Consider the following 14523-nt stretch of genomic DNA (forward strand, 5'->3'; position numbering starts at 1 on the left):
ACGAGCTGCCTTTGCTGTAGTGCAACCATGGCCCATTGCTCATTGTGCTGCTCTCAGGACTCAGAGTATGGAAGCGGGACCATTGCCATTACAAACCCGCAGGGAAGGGGCTGAGCACCCGGAGGGCTATGTGTGCACACATGACGTCATCGGAGTCAGGAAGGCAGCCAGCCGCGAGGAGATGGGAAACTGGTCCACGGCACCCGGGGAGACCTTCACAGCCCACGCATTAGCCCTCGTCAGCCGGTGTCCTGGCGCTCCCCACAAACCCAGACTCTCTCCTTGGCTAACAATGGCCTCCACCAGCCGACCTCTTTGAGCCTCTGTGTTCTCATTTCTTCCATCTGCCACACATGATGCCACAAGGTCCCTGCTCTGTCTCTCCAACATGCCACTCATTCCTGACTCACAGCCTTCATGCTCACACCCCTCCCTTGTCCTATCCTCACTCTCAGTCATCCTGTTCAATGCCTTCATGGCACTTATCATAAGCTCTTATGATCATGTTTATAGGTCTGGTTTCATTGTTGCTGTAGGGGGGTCTGTCTCCCCCATTTAGGCCTAACAGGCCAGGAATCTTGTCTGTCTGATTTACTCCTAACATATGTTAAGTGTTCAATAAATTTTTGCTGAATAAATGAAGGAAAAAAATCATGCAGCCTCTGAGATGTCATGGGATGACAGCCCAGCCATCGCGAGTTCGCTAGTAAATCATTTTCAGATTAGGACTCTGTTGACAGATGAATTCATATTTTAGTTTTATTGAATGTGTTATTGTAATTCTGCAATAGAGGTGCCTAACCTGGGTTGGCGTATTTCCATTCCTGGGAGCCCCAAGGAATGGAAATATGGTAACCCAGCAACATCCCATGAAGCTAGTTACCTGGGAGAATTTGTGGAAAAGGGCACTGACTGGGGTTAATGGGTGTTGGCTTGTGACTGGGGTCCCTGTTGATGGTTTGGTGATTGAGCCTTGGAAGTGGCGTCCCTGCCAGCGAATCCAGCTCCACTGGGGTCAAGTGCACCCTCAGAACAGAAAGAGGGATGTGGTCTGTTATTTCTTGTGCATTAGCAACGTGCCATCAGTTAACAGGCCATTTCCCACCTAGGATTTAGTGGGATTTTCCACTTTCCCTAGAAAGAGAATACTGTCTGTGGCTTTATTTGTAATCATCATCAGGAAGGTCCTATTGAAGGAGACAGTGAAGTAAGAGGGACCATCCTTCGATCGGACTATGAACTTGGTGGCGGTAGCTGCTGCGGCCTCAGTGCCCTCTTCACTGACATCCAGCACAGCCTTGTAGGTTGCCTGCCAAGGGAAAAACAAACATCAGCGGCCCCAGTGGAGACACTTTTACTTAACTGAGTAAACTAAACTGAGTGTTTTTGCCCTGGAATGGTGATGTCTACCTTGAAAGGATTCAAGGTTCAAATGCCTGGCATTGGGTTTACTCAATACATTGCAGTGGGTGTTGACTATGGCCCATTGGTCCTTACACCGGGATTGAGATGGTTACAAACACAGAGCAGGAAGACCGGAGTGAGTCTCAGTTCTGCCACTTATGGTTGCAAAATTATTAAGATGCTGCATGCTTCAGGTTCCCGATCTATAAAAGGTAATAATAACTGCATATGCCCCGTAAGGTTATTGTGTAAATTAAGGGAGATCATACAAAGCAAGTGCTCGTGGACTTGCCAGCAGTAGTAATTGCTGCAGTTCTTGCATGGCAGACATGGGTTTGATATGACTAAGGTTAGATCCCTTCTTTGTCTTCTAGGGAAGAGATTCTTAACCTGGAGTTCCTGGATTTCTAAGCTTCAGGGAGGCTTGAGCTCCTGTGACTACAGGCATTATTTTTCATAGGCTCACAGATACACTTTCCTCGAGAAAATGTCCATTATGCTCATCATATTCCAGTGGGGCCTCTCAACATTTTCTGAAAACCAATGACAAAGGTCCCCTTCAGTGGCCCCAGGATCACTTCTCACTATTATAATCCACTATCAAAATAAAATTTTAGGTCAGGGATCAGTAACCCATATGTGTGCAGGGGCTAGGCAGGTAACCCCAATTAACTGATGGAGACTTCTTGTAAGAGCATGGGGTGCCCACATTACCTGGAGGATACTGTCTGGTTAAAAGGGGCACTCATAGCTCGGCTCCTGTGATGGCTGCCATGTGGACACATAGGCTCACTGTTGCCATATGGGAATTAGAGTTAGTGATGTATTTCAAGAGGATCAGAAATCTAGACTTTTAGATCTAATATACTGTGTTTTAAAACTCCTCTCTCTCTCTCTCTCTCTCTCTCTCTCTCCCTCTCTCTCTCCTTACACACTGAAGGCCGGACAACACATCTACAGGGTGCAGATGACCTATGGGCAGCCACACTGTGATGCCTGTGTGAGGGCCTAAACTTCAGGGAGGAAGAAGGTGAGGTCAGATCCCGAGGGAGCACCTGCTCTCCTGCAGCAGGCATGGGGGAGCAGCTGCCTGCTGAGGATGGCTTCGGAACGTTTGTGTGAAGAGGGATAACAGATGCTGCGTGCCAGAGGGATGGTGGCCATAGGCCGCAAGATTCGGTTCTTCTGGCTGCAGAAGACCCTGACTTCACCTTTCAGGCCTCTGTTTCCTTATCGATGAAATAAGAGCGCTTGATAAATTCTGCAGGTGCTTCCAGCTTGGACTTTTTTGCAAATATTCTCATTCAACTCACTTTAGAAACCTGCAGGGAGTCTGTCTTTGTAATTCCAGAAAAATCAGCATTTTCGTCAAAGGCATTTTGGATGCCCATCTTTGGGAGGATGGTTTCCAGATTGTAGGAGGCAGAAATGGAAAATCTGGGGATGAACACCTCTATCCACCTGTGGAGTAGGGAAAAGGAAACAATGAGGTCACAAGCCCATGGTGTCTACATCTCTGCTCCTAGATGCCATTTTGGGAGACTCCGTTCTTCCTCCAAACATTGCTAATTGCTGCTAAAAAGGTCAACACATCCTAGCCAAGAAACCCAGGTTGCTCTTGAAATAAGCCTCCCAGCTGAGCAGGTCCAGCACTAAAAACATGCAAGGAGATAGACGAGCCCCCAGTGAAGTGGGTGCAGAGGTGAAAAGGTAGTCAGCAAGGGAGTCTATGGCAGAAACCAACAGGAGACGTCCAGTAGCAATGGAAGCTCATCAACCACCCACTCACTCTCCGGAATACCTCCTCAGCAGCACTTCCTGATGCAGGCCCTGCTAATAATGCCCTAGAGCAGCAAAGTCCAGCAGAACTTCCTGTGGTGCTGGGAAGATCCTAGACCTGCACTCTCCAGTACGGTAGCCATTAGCCATGTGTGGCTACTGAGCAACTTAAACAGTGGCTTGTGCAAATGAGAAACTAAAATGTTAATTTTACTACATTTCAGTTAATTTAAGTGTAAATTACTGCAGGTGGCTTAGTGGCTACTATACTGAACAGCACCACCTGGTAATTTAGCACAATATTTTTTTTCCTCTGCAATGGTTTCCCTGAACAGAGAGTAAACAGCCCACATGTATTGAACTTTTTTTTTTTAGATGGAGTCTCACTCTGTCACTCAGGCTGGAGTGCAATGGCACAGTCTCTGCTCACTGCAACCTCCGCCCCATGGGTTCAAGCGTTTCTCCTGCCTCAGCCTCCCAAGTAGCTGGGATTACAGGTGTACGTGGCCATGCCCGGCTAATTTTTTTGTATTTTAGTAGAGACAGGGTTTCACCGTGTTGCCCAGGCTGGCCTTGAACTCCTGAGCTCAGGCAATCCACCCGCCTTGGCTTCCCAAAGTGCTAGGATTACAGGTGTGAGTCCAGCCTGAACATTTATTATATGCCAGACATTGTCCCAGGCACATTCAACAACACTTCCCCCATTTTAAAGATGGTAAAGCTTACTTTTAGTGCTTTGCCCAAGGTTATGTACTTAGTGACTCACAGCAACGAAAGCACAAAAATATTGGATGGACACATTTCAGTCCTCATCTGACAGGTGTCTTGTGACCCCTCATGCCAGGGACAGCTCTCTTTTCCCTGCCACTGTCCTCTTTCCCTGTTTTCTCTGTGCTCCATCTGCTTCTCTGTACTCTGTCCCTCCCTCCCTGAAATTCTGTGCCACCTCCTCTTCCTATCCCCAGCCCCAGATGCAGCCTGAGAAGAGAAGAAATCGCTGACACACCCTGCAGCATCTCTTCATCCTTGACTTTGAGTTTTTGCCAGTGCTGTGTCCTCTATCAAAGCTGCCCTTGCCAAGCCTCTGTGTGCTCATATGCTACCCACATGTGCAGCTAAACCCCACCGCCTCCTTGAAGCTGTCCCTCAGTCCCAGCTGAAAGTGATCTCTCTCTGCTCAGAAACTCCTCAGCACCTTTCCTGCCCTCCCGTGGGGCATTGCCCAATCTCTTTCTTGAATTCCAGTTACACTGCAGCCTTCCTTCTCTCTTCCCAGACTATGAGCACCAGGGAATGCTGCTAAAATCATTCTACGATGCCAAAAATATATTGCTAAGAGACAGAACATAAAACTTGGACATTCCTTTTTTATCTTATGATTAATCTTTTTGCTATTCTCCATATTTTTTATACTCACCATACTAATTACAGAACTAACAATAACATTATTAGCTAGCATTTACTGAACACTTACTATCTTCTAGGAATTCTTCTAAGCACTTTGTAAGTAGCAGGTTACTTTACCTTTTCACCAACCTTTGGATTTGGTAATATTGTTATCCTCTTTCTTATATGTGACCACCAATGCTTTTGTTTGCTAGCTTTTATGGGATCATTCCATAGATTTCAATATCAGATAGGCTTCTAGAGCCAGCTCTGCAAGCATATAACAGCTACATGACCTTGGGCAATTCACTTACCCCCTTGGAGCCTCCGTTTCCTCATCTGTGTAATGAGTGGTACTAAGACTCCTCATCAGGTGATAGTGAACTTCAAGTGTGAACATGTATAGACAGCCCCAGGCTCTCTGTCCTGCATGCAGTTGGTGCTCACTGTGCAGAAGTGATTATCCAACAGCTGTTAGCACAATCTCTCCCTTATCTTTGAATGTGTGCATCCCCTGCCTCAGGGCTCAGGAGATTGACACAGATGCCCACCTTTTCTGGAGTGAGTGGCTCCACTTTCTCAGTGTTCTGGCTGACAAGGCCTGTTCCAGTTGCCTCATCTTGCCCTTGCTAGGGAGGACAAAGAAGGCCACGGCGTCTCCCTTGTAATCCATCTGCAGCACAAAGCAGTTCAGCTCTGTATCCACCCCAAAAGCAAACTGCTCTTTCTGGTGCATCATGGGGACATGCACAGTGACCTGCTCGCCCACCAGGAATGGGAAGTTCTTTCTTGTATATTCAGGGTGAAAGGGCTTCTCCCACTTGGCTAGCACAAAGAGAGAAAAGAAATCTTTATGTCAAAGTACAATTAGTGAGGCAAAGACAGCAAACTGAAATGGGGAATTACTGCTAGTGGGTATGAGGTTTCTTTCTGAGGTGACAAAAAAATGCTCTGATATTACACAGCGGAGTAGTTGCCCAAACTTGTGAATATACTAAAAAGCAATAAAATGGTGAATTTTATGACATGTGAATTGTATTTCAATTAAAAATAGAATTAGTTAAATAGAACAACATAAAGTGAAGGTAACTTAGTAAGGGCTCAAACCATACCAGTTTTCTTTCCTTCTCTTTCCTCTTTGCAGGATGGATGGATAAATGGGTGGATAGCCTGGCAGATGGAGGGTGGATGGATAGATGAATAGCTAATGGATAAATGGTTGGCTGGCTGGGTGGATAGATGGATTAATGGATGAATGGATGGATGGATGAACCGATAGATGGATAGATAGATGAATAGATTAGTGGATAGGTGGTTGGCTAGCTAGATGGCTAGCTAGGTGGATGAATGGATGCATGGATGGATGGATGGATGGATGGATGGGTGGATGGATAGATGGATGAACTGATGGATGGATAAATGGGTGGATAGTTTGCTGGATGGGTAGATGAAGGGTGGAGGGATGAACAGGTTAATGGATAAATGGTTGGCTGTCTGGGTGGATAGATGGATGTATGCATGGATTCATGGATGAATGACAGATGGATAAATGGGTGGATAGTTTGGTGAATGGGCAGATATAGGGTGGATAGATACATGAATAGATTAATGGACAGGTGGTTGGCTAGCTAGGTGGATGAATGGATGCATGGATGGATGGATGAACTGATGGATGGACAAATGGATGGATAGCTTGGTGAATGGGTAGATGGATAGATGAATACGTTAATGGATAGATGGCTGGCTGGTTGGCTAGGCGCATGCCTGGATGGATGGACAGATAAACTAGTGCATGGATAAATGAGTGAACATGTGGATGAAGGGAGGGAGGAAGGAAGGGAAGGAGAGGGACAGAGGAAGGGAGGGATGATACAGTGGCATCCATGAAAACTCTGCCTGGAGATGCCAGGCACTTCTATCTCAAGCACAACCTATAAAGTTGGCTTTATCATCAGAGTATCCAGTCAGCACAGAGACTGGCACAGGTCAGGCACTCAACACATGGTAAATCTTTTAGAGACACATGCTGAGGATCATAGAGCAAGTATGAGGTAGAGGTGAAATTCAAATTCAAGTTGTTTGACTTTAAAGCTGATGTGCATTCCCTGCAATACAGTGAAACTGTAAAGCTCTAACATATATCTACATCTATATCTATATCTATATGCAGTTATATATGAAGGAGACTTCATATATATAAGGGATACGAATGACAGGCACATCAGCTTGTCTACATTTCTACACCTATGAAAGTGTTCACACTCTTGGATTTGCTTCTTAAACGGGGTTATCAGAGAGTTCCATGTTTCTTCTCTAAAACTTCCAAGGGGCAGTGGGACAGCTGCTGGTGGCAAGAGATCTTTTCTCTCAAGTAGTCTCCAGATTTTTCCTGTGGGTTTCCCACTGAGTCAAATGTAAACACACCTCAAGACGCTAAATCTGTCTACCCAAAGAGAACTAAATGAGTCCCTACTGTAACTGGTAAACATGAGCTATCCTAGGTCCTGCAGCCAGCTAATTGCAAAGCTAATTAGAGCTCAGGCCCTCCCATTTCTCCACCCTGCAGTCTAGGGTTTGTCTGGCTTGTGTATTTCACTAAGCAAAAATCATCATCATCATCATAAAATAAATAAATAAAAATCAACTTCTCAAATCCTTACCTTTAAAGAAAATGTGGTTCACCAGCACCATGGCCGTCAGAAGGTCAAGGCCTTGGATTATGTCTACAACCTTCCCTTGGGTCTTCTTTTTCACATGGCTGTTGATCCTCGCCTGGGCAATGGAGGGGTTGGAGAAATCTGTAGAAAAGACTTCTGCTTCATACAGCCTCTTGACATTGCCCAGGAAATTTGCCTGCAGCTGCAGCTCCTTCTTGATGAAGAGGGCACTTCCCATCTTCAAGGTCAGGTCTTTGCTGGGAACAGTCAGTGAGTGAACCAGGTGCTGGAAGCCCTGGTGGATGGCAGACTCTGGTGTGTGTGTGAGGTTGAAGCCCAGGCCCTGGAGAATCTGGGTCTTGGTGACTGAGTGGGCCCCAAGGGAAAGCATGGCCAGGGAAGTGGAGACACTCACGGGGGAGAAGAAGATGTTCTGACTCGGGGTCTCCAAAACCAGCCTGCGGTATAGGCGGAAGGCAAAGTCGGTGTTGAGGGAATACACCTGTGAGGCAGGGGTGCTCTTTGTGGAGGAAGGGCGGGGGTATGCACTGGGGGCATTGGCCGGGGACACACAGTAGATTGGAGCACAGAGGCCAACAGCAAAGAGTACTCCATAAAGGTAAGATGCCATTTTGGAACAAAATACGTCTGCAGGAGAAGTAAGAACCATTGAAGGGGTAAACTGAGGGTCCAGGCCCTGAATCAGAGACCCTTTAACACCCCCACCCCATCAGCAGCAGAATGAGGACAGATAGGCCAGTTAGCAGAGCTCTCTCACATAATCTCTGAGCCTCACAATATTCCCATGATGTAGATCTTATTATTGCTGTTTTACTTGCAAATGAGTAAACAGGCCACAGAGAGTCTGTGCACCTTACCCCAAATAGCATGGTTGACTTGTCTGTGTTCTGTGTGGGCTTCAAAGTCAGGTCTCAAATTCCAAATCCCATGCTTTTTGATGTTTCTGCTTCATGGACTTATTTTTTAAGAATTGAGTGTGTGAAACCAGATTGCATTAGCAGCCAGAAGTGGTTTCTCACCCTTTGGAGGTCCCACCACAGATTCTTTATCCATTTTGTGTAGATCTGATTATTTTCTCACCCTGGCTGCCTGTTCCCAGACACAGGCATTTACTAATGTGTTCATATCTCTCAAAAAGTGGAACCCTGGAGCAAAAGGCCGTCCTTTTTGCTGCGCTCCTTCAGGTGCCCTGAGCACTGGCAGTCAGTTGCTGATGAGCTGCAGTTCTAGTCACATCTGTCTGCTTCCCCTTCAAGCCTCAGCTGACATGGCTTTGGCACCAAGGAGACTTCAGACTAAATGACCTGATAGCAATTTCAAACCCCAACAGGGCTGGGCTTGCATCTAACCCTGACATTCGTGGTGGACGAGTAACCTCTCTGGACTTCTCTGTTTCACCTTTGTAAAACAGAGATAGTTACCTTACAGAGTTGTTCAGAGGACTGAGTGTGATAAGGCACAAATTGTGCAGCACGGGACCCAGCACATGGTGAGCGCTGAATACATTACTTTTACTGTTGTTTTGTTGAAGTCAGAGAGAATTTGATTGGAGCAACTCTATCAAGTACTGCTCACAGGTCTCCCCAGCCCTGCCTACAGCACCCTCACCTGTTCAGTTTCATCAGAAAGATTTCATTTACTTTAACACAACTTTACAGAGGAGCTCCAACCCTGTGCGTTGACCCTGAGATACAACAGTAACTGGTCATTTTAGAGAAGGAAGGTATATGAATCCAATGCAAGGCCAGATGAGGTCTGTGCTCAGCCAGAGGGGAAAGCAAAGCAGGTGTGTGCTCCAATAGGTCACATCCATCTGAAGGCTTTTCTCTCCTCACCAATTTTATAATTTCCCCCCCATGACCTGGATGTCCTTCCCCCCATCATCCTTTTCACAAGCACAGTGCCTTCATAACCCCCCTTGCCCTTCATCAGACTTTGCTCTTTAGTCATTTATACTACAGTGTGAATGGCTACCACCAACTCGTCTCCTAGGAGCACCGGCATGAAGTGTTACTCCTGATTGTGAAGGAAAGACTTCACCCACTGCAACAAGAATTCAGTCAATAAGTGAATAATTATTTTGCCAGAAATGGAGAAGGAAAAGATAAGAGAACCTTTGCCAAAAGCGACAAAAATATTGCCACACATAGTCACTTGTCTATGTCAGACCAAGCATAATGTGACAGCCACATTCCCAACAATTTCTCTGTGGAAATGAAATATGTAAATGAATCACATTTTATTATACCAGATATAATTTAACTTAGATGGAACTTTATAAAGAATCCTTTCACTGAATGAGTAATTCTTTTGCAAAACTGTTCATTTCTCTCCATTTCCACTTACGTGATTGGCGATTTCTGTTGTGTAGTTTTGTGTTTGCCTGTTTGACTAAAGTGGAATTTTCTTTCTAAGTTACATTCGCATCCATCCATCCACCTACTGGACTCTTTGCCAACCTGTTCTGAACTGACCTCCGGAGCTGCCCCCACCCTGAGTGCCCCATCTCTCCCTTTCTCCAAGAAGGCCATTTTACCCATGCTGCCATCTTCCAAGTCAGGAGACTGATGGTCACTCTGCACTCTTCGGCCACCCTCCTTCCCCACATCGTTCTTCCTCCCCGAGACATCGCAAGTCCCAGCTTCTCTCCATCTCTTTGCTTTTCCCTTGGTCCAAACCCTCCTTATCTCTCCCCTGGACAATCCTGAAGGCTTCTGGACTCATCTCCCTCCTCTGGTCATGCTTCCTCAAAACGTTTTTCTTAAGAAACTTCACCAATTTGACTCTGCACAGAGACGATCTACTGGGAGATAGAAGTGTTGTGGCTACAATGGGGGACAGATAGCCAGGGTCCTGGCTCTTAAAGAGTTCTCTGGGAACCCTATGACATGTGGCCTTGAGAGTTGACTGCTTCCCCTCTCTTCAGCCCCACTGCTGGCCAGTGGATTTATCTGCAGCCTCTGCAGTCAACACCAATAGCAAACAGCCCAGGGTCCACCTCCCTCCCTTCTCTTCCCACTCACCCACCCCTTGCTCAGGCATAGCATACTCTGCTACAAATGCCCCTCCTGGATGCCACCTTCCTTTGCTCATGGAAAAGCCCTTGTCCTCACTCTGGAAGACTCTACTTAGCTATTACCGGCTTGAGAGGCCCTCCCTGGCTCCCCTCTCCTGTTGTGACTTCATCACTCTCTCCCTTCTCTCTTCTGGCACTTCTGGAATTTACTCGACTTCTATTACCAAATGGATTATCACTGACCACACGCATGCCTTTAGATAATCTCTAGGTTCTTTGAATGTGTAATTTATGCATTTGGTCCATTGGGTTGAACATGTACACTTATTATGCAGGTACTATAGGAGGTGTTGGGGCTACAATGAGGGACAGAGAGACAGGGTCCTTGTCCTTAAGGAGCCCACTGGGAAGACGGACAATTAGCAAACACCACTAGGCACAAGAAGTGTGTGTGTGTGATGAGTAAGTACAGGCATTGGGAACACCTATTCCATGACAAGAAAGGCTTCCAGTGGAAGTGGCAGCTGATTGAAACTTGAAAAATGTTAGCAAGGTAAAAGGGAAAAGCAGAGAAGAGAGAGATTCAGGCTGGGAGGACCACCTGTGCAAGGGCCCAGAGGGAACCAGAGCCAGGCAGCTTTGAGGAACAGAAAAGGTTCTGACACAGATTTCAGCACCACAGAAGCCGGCAGGAAGGGCTGGGGAGCGGGAGAGACCGGCTGCTGAGAGAGGGGGCCCCATGCAGGGATGTGTGGACTTGGTTCTGTGCCCTGGAACCCACTGGGGGATGGCTGCAGAGAACCTCAGCAGCAGAGAATTCTCAAGACTATCCCTGCACCTGTCTGTGTTCTTCATTGCTCTACACACCTGCTTCCTGTCCTCCTTTCCCCTTCCCCCGCCAGCACGGAAAAGTGCCCAAAGTATGGGCTCAGTAGACACTTGGTGTGCTGCCCTGAGATGGAGAAGCATTTACACCAGCCTCAGAACTGGGGTGGTGGCTGGGCGCAGTGGCTCACTCCTGTAATCCTAGCACTTTCGAGGCAGGTGGATCACCTGAGGTCAGGAGTTCCAGACCAGCCTGGCCAATGTGGCAAAACCCCATCTCTACTAAAAATGCAAAAGTTAGCCAGGCTTGGTGGCGGGCACCTGTAGTCCCAGCTACTCTGGAGGCTGAGACAGGAGAATCACTTGAACCCGGGAGGCGGAGGTTGCAGTGAGTCGAGATCAGGCCATTGCACTCCAGCCTGGGCAACAAGAGTGAAACTCTGTCTCAAAAAAAAAAAAAAAAAAAAAAAAAAAAAAAAAAAAAAAAAAAGCAACAACAACAAAAAACCAGGGAGGTGAAATGAAGGAGGCCTCCTGGAATATGAGACTGAAACCCCGAGTTTCTCTTATTTGATGAGCTCTGTGACAGACTGGGGCTCCTCAGGACGCCGTGTAAGAGTGTGGCATCTGCAGGCTTCCCTGTGACAAGCTGGGGTCTACTGTTTTAACTTGGGGTCTGCAGGCCCTCTAGCCTCAATGGTGAAGTGGCAGCACTTGATCTTGACGGCCACTCAGAAGTCAGAGCCTAAGCAAGATCATGGTTCCCCTCCTAACCTCAGAGCAGTACTTTCTGTTTAGAGAACAGCATTGTCCTCGAATTGCTTCATCTTCTGAATTGCGTCGACCCCGATCTGTAAGGAGGGCAGTTCTGAGGAAGGGCGAGACAACGTCTGCAGAACGCCCAGTACGGCATCCAGCCCATGGTGGGCAGGAGACCAAAGCTGCATCTCTCTTGTGGCTCTTATGATTTTGTGTCCCTCCCTTGGAATCAGGGTGAAGGAATAGGATTGTCCCTGGCTATTCATGACCATGGGAGAGGAGACCAGGTTGAAGGAAGAGGACATCAGCCACATGGAGGGGAAGCGGGTGCTGCCAGGCGCCAGGATGCCACAAGCACCAGGGGTCTGTGCCCCTTTCTGTGGAGGCTGGCAGTGGGGTAGGTGGCTCTCAGGGGGCCCCCACTGATGCTGGGTTGTGCCTCCTAAAGAATCTGCATTCCCATCAGCAGAGGTGGCCTATTAGACGCGGCCTCCACGCCCCAAGTCTTGTTTCTTTTGGGCTTGGGTTGAGTAAGGGAGACCCACCTGAAGTCGGGGAGTTGGCTAGTAAGTGTCCCGAGTCATCGATGGTACTGGCCTCCATGTGACTTCAGGTAAGTCTCTGCTTTTCACAAGACTTCAGGAAGAGGTGGTCTCAAAAGGCCCTCTCTTCTGAGTCTGGGATCTATGTCTGAGGGCCCCCAGGTCATTGCTCTCTTGGGGGAAAACCGTGTCCAAAGCTCATTCAGTCAGCTCTTAAAATCCACCACACTCCCCACTTTGCTTCTCCCCACCCTGAACTCCTGTCCTCCTGTGGCCACCCCTTCTCTCTCCCAGCCCTGCCAAGGCCCTTGCCCCTCTTTTGGCTGTGGCCCGGGTTTATGTGAGCGTTCGGCCAGGGGGCACTGCTCGTTGGGGTGACAGGGACTCTCTGCCGTCCCCAGGGCTTGCCTCTTCTGGACCTCTCCCTCCCAGCTACCACAGCCTGCATTCCACCTTCCATTGTCTCTCACTCACTCCCATCTCCAAGCGCTCCTCCACCCTGCAGATAGGGTGACCTTTCCAGATGCTGATCTGGTGTATCACTCACCTCGCCTCGAATTCCTCAATGGCTCCCCATTGAGCTCAGGAAAAATGATCAAGCCCCTGACATTCAAGAGCTTTATTTATTGGGCCCTGACTCACCTCCCCAGCTGCATCTTTGAGGACCCAGCTGTTTGCTTTCCTCAATTCCACCCCATCCCCTATCTTTGTTTGCCTCTTTATCCAGCTTGGGTATCAAGGGCTTCATTTTAATCTAACGTGCTTCACCCCCAGGCCTGTGTCTTCATGTCCCAGCCCTGTGGCAAGACTCCATGTGTGGTAGAACCTACCTGTCTGCTCCTTTCCTGCCAAGTGCTGCTGGAAGAGGGGTTCTGCAAGGCAGCCTCGTCCACTGTGGGTTCCCAAACACCAGCCTTTATCCACCTGGCAACATGTAACTCATCAGCTCACTCTCCCATTTTCAGGGAAAAGCTTCACCTTTTCCACGTCCTTAACCTTTTTATTCCAGGGTGGAATGGATGCTCACCCTGCTACATATGCGTGTGTGCCTACATGTGCACACACACACACACACACACACACACACACACTGAGCAGACAACCTTGCCTCCTATCTCACATAAAAGAGAGATCCTATGAAAAGGAATTGTCTCAACTTCCCTCAAAGGGCATCCTCTCTGCCTATCCCTACTTTCCCAGTCGCCCCTCTCTCTCCCCTACACCTCCACTCCACCAACAAAGCAGAGGATCTGCCCTCCTTTGAGGTCCAGTCCCCCTTCCCGGGCCTTAGAAAGTATCTCTTCTCTCCATCTCAGGACCCTTCCACCTCTCTTTTCTGCACTTAAACACTCCCTCTCAAGCTGATCCTTGCTGTTACTTTGGAAACTGTTCAAGTCTTGCTCGTTAAGACAAAGAAACCAACAACGACACAACAACAAAAACACTCCTTTCACCCTCTCATTTGCTTCTTGCAGCTGCCCTATTTCCATACTCCTCCCCTTGTGGCCCAAATTTTCAAGAGCTGTGTATTCATGGTCTCTGTGGCCTTACCTCCAACTCACTCACGGGTCCACTCCAGCCTGGCTTCTGTATCCACAAAAATGTGACCCAGATGCTACTAAAAGCCAACTAATGTGTCTAGGTTCTCATCTTATTTGACTTCCCAGCTGCATTTGACACTGAAGACCATGCTGTGATCCAGTCCTTCCCTCTGGCTCAGTGACACCACATTCCCGATCTCTCTGCACCTCCTCCTTACCCACCTTTGCAGGTTCCTCTTCTCCTGCCCTGTCCTTGCATGGTTGGTGAGCCGTGGCACTTGCTTACTTGGTTGTAGCTCTCTCCTCACTTTAATCTCTCCTCTCCCTCCAGCTGATCTCATGCCACGACACCCATGACTTCATTACTAAGACATGCAAATGATATATTATTTTTATTCTCCAGCTAGACATGCAAATGATATATTATTTTTATTCTCCAGCTCAATCCTTTCCTCTGATCTCTACATGTCTAACTTCCTACTTGATATCTCCTCCTGATGTTGCAAATAAACCTTACATGCAATATGAACCACAATGAACTCAGACTCCTTCCCAAGAACCATCTCCCAGCAACAGCCACAACCGAAACCTCT

At 47.7% G+C, this 14523-nt stretch overlaps 1 protein-coding gene across 5 annotated transcripts; it reads right to left on the bottom strand.

Moving 5' to 3' along the window:
* Nucleotides 1–733: 733 nt before the first annotated feature.
* SERPINA9 (serpin family A member 9) lies at nucleotides 734–14261 on the bottom strand. 5 transcript variants are annotated; one of them, XM_063793947.1, is made up of 7 exons: nucleotides 14153–14256; nucleotides 13220–13313; nucleotides 12393–12562; nucleotides 7230–7684; nucleotides 5121–5394; nucleotides 2718–2865; nucleotides 734–1309 (listed from the first exon to the last, which is right to left on the bottom strand). In XM_063793947.1, exons 4-7 carry the CDS (start codon nucleotides 7615–7617, stop codon nucleotides 1106–1108), a joined length of 1014 nt encoding a protein of 337 aa, XP_063650017.1. In that variant the 5' UTR covers nucleotides 7618–7684; nucleotides 12393–12562; nucleotides 13220–13313; nucleotides 14153–14256; the 3' UTR covers nucleotides 734–1105. The 5 variants fall into 5 exon arrangements, with proteins under 5 accessions (XP_063650017.1, XP_063650019.1, XP_063650018.1 ...); XM_063793949.1 differs by lacking the exon at nucleotides 12393–12562 and having other exon boundaries at nucleotides 7230–7483; nucleotides 14153–14252; XM_063793948.1 differs by lacking the exon at nucleotides 12393–12562 and having other exon boundaries at nucleotides 14153–14241.
* Between the last annotated feature and the right edge of the window lie 262 nt (nucleotides 14262–14523).

This window comes from Pan troglodytes, chromosome 15 (assembly GCF_028858775.2).
Source record: "Pan troglodytes isolate AG18354 chromosome 15, NHGRI_mPanTro3-v2.0_pri, whole genome shotgun sequence".
Lineage (NCBI taxonomy): Eukaryota > Metazoa > Chordata > Mammalia > Primates > Hominidae > Pan > Pan troglodytes.